This window comes from Monopterus albus, unplaced genomic scaffold (genome assembly GCF_001952655.1).
Source record: "Monopterus albus unplaced genomic scaffold, M_albus_1.0 scaffold237.1, whole genome shotgun sequence".
NCBI classification, from domain to species: Eukaryota; Metazoa; Chordata; class Actinopteri; order Synbranchiformes; family Synbranchidae; genus Monopterus; species Monopterus albus.
In genome coordinates this window covers 819,629-826,552 of record NW_018128117.1, presented here as the reverse complement: position 1 = coordinate 826,552, position 6,924 = coordinate 819,629, and the positions used below count along the sequence as shown (strand labels likewise).

At 41.6% G+C, this 6,924-nt stretch overlaps 1 protein-coding gene across 3 annotated transcripts in view; it reads right to left on the bottom strand.

Annotated features, from left to right (window-relative positions):
• Positions 1–15: 15 nt before the first annotated feature.
• LOC109971890 (tripartite motif-containing protein 3-like) overlaps positions 16–6,924 on the bottom strand; it is a 25,362-nt gene continuing 18,453 nt past the window's right edge. For all 3 annotated transcript variants that reach the window (XM_020620444.1, XM_020620443.1, XM_020620445.1), the window contains 6 exons: positions 2,090–2,200; positions 1,790–1,941; positions 1,270–1,450; positions 932–1,033; positions 637–735; positions 16–287 (listed from right to left, as the gene is read on the bottom strand). In XM_020620444.1, the coding sequence (XP_020476100.1) occupies positions 117–287; positions 637–735; positions 932–1,033; positions 1,270–1,450; positions 1,790–1,941; positions 2,090–2,200 (816 nt within the window). In that variant the 3' untranslated portion in view covers positions 16–116. The remainder of the gene's footprint in view (positions 288–636; positions 736–931; positions 1,034–1,269; positions 1,451–1,789; positions 1,942–2,089; positions 2,201–6,924) is intronic.

Below are 6,924 nucleotides of genomic sequence, written 5' to 3'. Positions count from 1 at the left end.
ACTGAAATATCCACACAAGTGACAAAAAGCAAAGTAGAGAAACATGTTAGTCAACACATGAAAACTAATGCAAAATGTAAAGCTGCTATCCTTTGTTGTTGTAGCAAATAGTAAGGCTAAACTGAAGACAGTACTTTATCTTTTGTGGTCACAGTAATGGTGTGGTGCTGCCCGGTCGCTGCGTGGCGGAGGCCCTCTCCTGTGGCAACGGAGGTATGTGCCACAGCAGATGTGGTAACGAGAACACCCAAGTTTTGGATGGAACGTCGCAGACCTTCAGTCTCCACCTGCAGCAGACAGCACAGTATTTTCTACTGCAGTATCCCATACTGTTTTTAGTTTCATGGCTTGTTTCATGTGATGTATGGTGACAGATAACCACAAAATAATTTAAAAAAAGGCTCAAATAAGCAAGTCTGCTACCTGCCCAAGACAAAACTGTAGCAGGTGAAGAAAGTCAAACCAGAGTGAAAAGGAGAGTGAATACAGGACTTAAAGGTGGCAATAAGAGCACTGCAGCAGGATACTCATGTTGCTCTGTCTGCTGGATGTCAAAAATCATTTAACATACCACCCTAACTAACTTTGGGCGCCTGAAATAATGTGAATCAGAATAAGCAACAGTTGATACTATACCTGACAGTCCAAGTGTGCGTTCTGATGTGGTCTCTCTGGGAAGTCGTATCGAGCCAGCGCTGTTACCCGCTCACTCATCTGCTTCTGAACTAGCAGCACCTGTACTTGCAAGACAAACATATTGTATTGTCTTTTTTTTCTATTAACATTTTTTTCCCACAAAAATATACATTTATTTTTTTTACAGCACGCATCCTTTTACACCACTTCATCAAATCTTATAGCTTATTCCCATGTGGGTTGTATTGTGTTTGTTAGCTTGTTTGTTTGTTCAAATGACAATCTGCCAGGCCACCTCAGTAGCACTCCCATGACTGAGAGCCTGCTCTGTAAAGCTGCAGCTGCTCTGGATGTGCTCCTTCCCCTGAAGGAGGGATGACAGCTGGGCCTGCAGGACCTGCACTCAGGTAAAGAGAAGAAAGGGGACACACAAGAGCAAGAGAACAGCTCAGAGTAAACCATGAGAGATGAGAGAAGGCAGGTGAAACAAGGCATAATAAAGGGTCTAATCCTGTCTCTAATGAGGATATAGGAATGTAAGCGATGTAACTGGTCATGTTTGACAACTTGTTGTTTGTGCATCTGACTGAGTCTGTGAGCTAGAGAGCATGTATTTGTGCTCAGCATACTAACCTTCTGCTTGGTGCTGCAAATATTCTCCAGGTCAGTGATGAGGGCCATCTTGCGCTGATGCAGTACCCGTTCCAGCTCCTCAAATGTACTGGTAATCTCAGCTACTGCCTCATTCTTTCTTTCATTCAGCTGCCGAGAAATCTCATTCACCAACTCGATGGCTACTGTTAGCTGAGGAAGCCTAAAAGATGACACAATATGAAATTTTATTCCAGAAATAGAAGGATTGGGACTAAAAATAAGAAGCAAGAGTTGAAAATAAAAACAGAAACAAGAAATATCATTGTTTAATAAATCTTAACTAAACCTAAAATTTAAAAGAAAAAACTAATCTGTTGAAGAACTAGCTATAAAGCTACAAAAGCTTTTTCTTTAATGAACATGGACCTTCGCCACTACTAACGCTACCATGTTTGACATGCCAGACACAGAAGAGCATAGGTGATCCATACTGGCAGATGCCAAAAATTTCTCACCACCTAATGTGAAGGATATAGTGAAGTCTTTATCAAGTCCCCACCTGCTGTGAATTGCATCCAGCTGTGTCTTCAGTGCAGCCTTGTGCTGTTCCACGACGTCCCGCAGAGGAACAGTCACATGCTCCCTATGCTCACCTTCTGTACAATCCAGACACATGGCTGTCTCACACGACTCACAGTAGAACTCCATCACCTGCAGAGGGAGACAAACTCTGGATGGGCATCGCAGGTAGGAATATAATATCTTGTTTCTTTTATATTAAATACTGATAAAAGCAAAGAAGGTGGGCAATTTTGTTCAGGTGATGACTGGAGTGTGGCATCATAAAAGGGCTTCGTACCTTTCCCTCGTGGTTTAGGCAGCAGAGGGGCTTCCCTGCAGCTGCAGCACTGACCGACTCCAGGACACTGCAGGCCTCTGGCCGAGAGCACTCGGGGTCACGTTGAAGGACCTGCTCAATAACATTTTAAACTTCACTATGCAGTTTTTCAATGTGCAAGTTTCAACAGACTTGTAAGATAGCGATTTGTTTTTTAATGTGGTTTTTAAAAAAAATAGGGTTTTCCCTTTATTTCACATTAGAAAGTTGAAAGGTTACAGAAGACTAAGGGGGAGAAAAAGCACATGCAACTATTGAACTACAGACATTAAAATACCAATATATGGCATGTTTTTTAACCACTAGGACAGCAGACACCCCAAGAATTGTTTCTCTCTGTTTGAATTTCCTAGCTGTTATCTTCAAGATACAAACACACATTGTTGGACTTCTGTGTTTTTTGGGCCTTGATGAAGCAATGACTGTACAGAATAACCTCTGTCTACAAAAATGTCCTTCCTCTATTTAACAAGGAGTGGTGCCCACAAAAACAGCACCAGGAACAAACTGTCCCATTTCTTTTAGCACTGTCTGTAATTGTTTTTTTTCTTTTTAACATTTGTTGCTTTGTTGTTTACCTCACTATTGGTTCATCTGTGTTTTTTTCATTGCTCAGTGTAATGCAGTGACAGTCCTAACACATTTGTGTCTTACTTGAAGTCATCATCATCATCATCATCATCCTTTATTAGCAGACTCAAGGTCCATACAAAAAAGAAAAAAAAGAAAAAAAGAAAGGATATAAAAGAAGAAAAAAATAAAAATCATAAAAGACATTTATACCAATGTTTCCACAGAGAGGATTGGTAACGTACTACACTAAAACCAGGATTAGCCAGCATCATTATAAGACTGTTCTCAGAGTTATTCACACGACAGATAAATCTGTACATCAGCTTTCTCATTAATGCCTGAAAGGTACTAACATAGACCTGTAAACACAACAGACTGGCGCTGGTGGACCTAGGCTTCTTAAGCAGAATCCTCAAGGCATCATTATAAGCAACTTTTAAGCTTCTGTAAAGTAGCTACTTTATATTTACACCACAATGGGGCAGTATACAACGGTGTATGTTCTGAACAGATGAACTTTAACATTAGCAGAACACATGTGAAATTTCCTAACCAACATATTAGCTTGAGCATACAAAATGCGACACTGCCGATATATATCCTCATCATCAGCGCGGGGGGGGGGGGGGGGGAATTACGTAGATTGTTTATATCGTTAATATAATAATAAATGTGAATTCACTGTGTACTTGTATGCAATAGATTAGGGCCTATCATACATCCAGTGTTACATTTATTCAATTGTTCAGACAACTCATCCATATATAAGTTAAACAGGGCTGGTGACAGTAGCCCCCCCGGCGCACCCCATTACAAACACCAAACGAGGCTGAAATAGTCCCACCCCATTTAACCTGCATCTTCTGATTAGAGTACCAGTATGCCAAGATTCTTACAATGCTATCAGGAACCCCTTTTTTGCTTAATTTATCCAAAAGCTTAAAGTGATTAACCCTATCAAATGCCTTGGACGCATCAATAAAACCCATCAAGACTGAGGAGTTTTGTCTGAGGTACTTCTGTGCTGCCTCCTTCAGACTGTAGATACACAGATCTGTCCCCAGCTTGGATTTAAAACCAAACTGATTATGTGTGGTTGTTATACAATGACACAGGCGATCAAGCAATATCTTCTCAAGAACTTTAGATATAACACTGGCCAAAGCTATTGGCCTATAGTTATCCAGACTCCCAACTTTGCCAGCTTTGTCCTTCATAACAGGCACTAAGGTAACAGACAATAAAGAACCAGGTAGCAAACCATAAGTCATGAACCCAGAGAAGCACAAAGCAAGCAACACAGCAATCTTTGGGCTTGCATGCTTCAGATGTTCCGCTGTAATATTATCCGCACCAGCTGCCTTATCATCAGACAATTGCATTATTGCTCGATGCACCTCACTAGAAGTGATCACCACAGCATCCTCACTAGCAATGCTTCCCACTACATAGGGATCACTTTTAACACAATTAAACAATGCAGAATAGTGTTCTCTCCACAGATCAGCAATATTATCAGCCCCAGATACTCCCTCTATGGCACTGGGCAGTGGGGAATTAACCCTATTCAGAGCCCTCACCTCATTCCAAAATCCCAAAACATTATTGTGTGCCAATTTTTCAGCCATAGCATCCGCTCTCATATTCTGTTCACATTTAGTGATATAGCGAACAGCATATTTATACCTTGCCCCAGTGATCTTTTTATTCTCCAGTTCAATTCCAGCCCTGGGTCTACCTACTTGCACCCATTCCTTATACGCTTTTATAGCTTCTGCATGATGTACCGCAACATACTTCTTCCAGCCTGGCTTGAAGTTTTTAGCCATTATACCCGTAAAGTATGATCTACTACTCTCATAGATAGCATCAGCAATACCTTCATACATTACACAAAGATCCCTAGAATGAGAAGTATCCTTACAGTTAACATCCGTACACATAATGGCCTGTCTGGGCAATTTTACCTTACTTAAACCATTATCTGTCATCATACAATATGTGGCAAGATCATCTTTTGAAAGTTTAGCCCAGCACAACTTAACCTTACAACCATCATTTACCCTGTGTGTCAGCTCAGGAAGATTGTTTATATCCAGCAACATAACAAACGGTACATGATCTGTCATAGAATAGTCATATAAGATTTCCATAGATTTCAAGACAGCATGTGCATCAGCAGTGCTAATGCAATGGCCAAGCCATGACATTGTATGCCATGCTTCACTTATATAGGTATAGCTATCTGCTGGTAACAATGACTGACTGGACAATATATACCGACTATCCTCACAAAACTGCAGCATATGCTTAGCAAATGCCGACTGACTGTCCAAGATATCAGCATTCATATCACCTACCACACAAATGGATGTACAGTTATACTCACAAATAAAAGAGTTAATAAAAGCAAGTCTATTCAAATACAAATCTTCATTCTGTAGACACTCATATGGCATATAGACATTCAAAATGACAAACTCCTTATTAGCCAACTTCAAATGAACAGCAATACACCAGTCGACCCCAGTCCTTACCACATTCATCACTGAGTCCAATCTTTTATGCCATAGGATAGCCAGGATATTCAGTTTTACTATCATGACAAAAACCATCAAGGCAAACACCACTGGACAAGATGGAAACAGCTAATGTTGCAACTGCAAATCCATTTTTAACAAAAAAGAACGGCTGAAGCAAATAACTGATAGAGTCTGACAGAGCGGTGAACAGCAGCCTGTTTGTGGTCAGACAATGTGGACAGTGTCTCCTCCCAGCAGCCCACAGCTTTAGATTATGAACCAGAAGTACATGATCTGTCATAGAATAGTCATATAAGATTTCCATAGATTTCAAGACAGCATGTGCATCAGCAGTGCTAATGCAATGGTCAAGCCATGACATTGTATGCCATGCTTCACTTATATAGGTATAGCTATCTGCTGGTAACAATGACTGACTGGACAATATATGCCGACTATCCTCACAAAACTGCAGCATATGCTTAGCAAATGCCGACTGACTGTCCAAGCTATCAGCATTCATATCACCTACCACACAAATGGATGTACAGTTATACTCACAAATAAAAGAGTTAATAAAAGCAAGTCTATTCAAATACAAATCTTCATTCTGTAGACACTCATATGGCATATAGACATTCAAAATGACAAACTCCTTATTAGCCAACTTCAAATGAACAGCAATACACCAGTCGACCCCAGTCCTTACCACATTCATCACTGAGCCCAATCTTTTATGCCATAGGAGAGCCACACCCCCTGCTATCCGTCCCCTCACAATACCCATAGTCAGGTCTACTGTAGACTCCCCAGCCCCATAGAATTTTTCATTAACAGACTCCCCTTCCGCGTTGCTTTCCTTGCCTCATAATATCGCCGCACCAGCGATCCCTCTGGCCACAGCTCCGAATTGTACACCTCAGTGACATCCTCACACTCAACGCTGATTTTAAAAGAGCTGCATCTGGTATTCCCAGTCACAATACGTTCACACTGAACATGACGGCCAAGTCTCTCTTTAAGATAGTTACAAAGTGTCTCAGCATCAAGATCAGGAAGAAATTTGGTGGCAAATACATTAACAAGCTTTGTCCGGACAGCTTTTATATTACCTTGCACACCAGTTCCATGTATAGGCTCCAGCCTCTTGCACTCAGATTTATTAATGCGCTGCTTTATGCGAACAGGATGACTCGTATCCTTTTTACACCAGCCTTGTTTCACTACCGTTCTCCACTTAAAGGGAATTAGGAAGATCAGCAACCCCTTCAATATTCTTATTCACAATATCAGTATCAACACCCCTGGCGTGACCTTCCCGGATTACATCACCATTAGAAAGCTCAGAGCCCGTAGAGGCCTGGGAGCCAGCCAACACATCCAGCACTCCAGGAATCTCCCCGGTTACGTCCGCGGCGCCGGCTTGTGCATCAACGCCATGGATCCTCACTCCAGGCATGTCCGTACCCAGCTGCTCCCTTCCATCAGACATCACATGTCGTTCCACTACAGCAACTCTGCGATCGATGGTTGAGGTAACAACATGTAACTCCTCACCAACATCAGCCTGAAGCTTGACGACTTGTCTGAGAGCACAGATCTCACTGTGCAAATGCTCCATCTTACATAAAAGGGTAGAAACGTCCAAGCTATTAAATGTCACCGGCGGCAACTCATCAAGGAAGTGAGAGACAGAGTGCT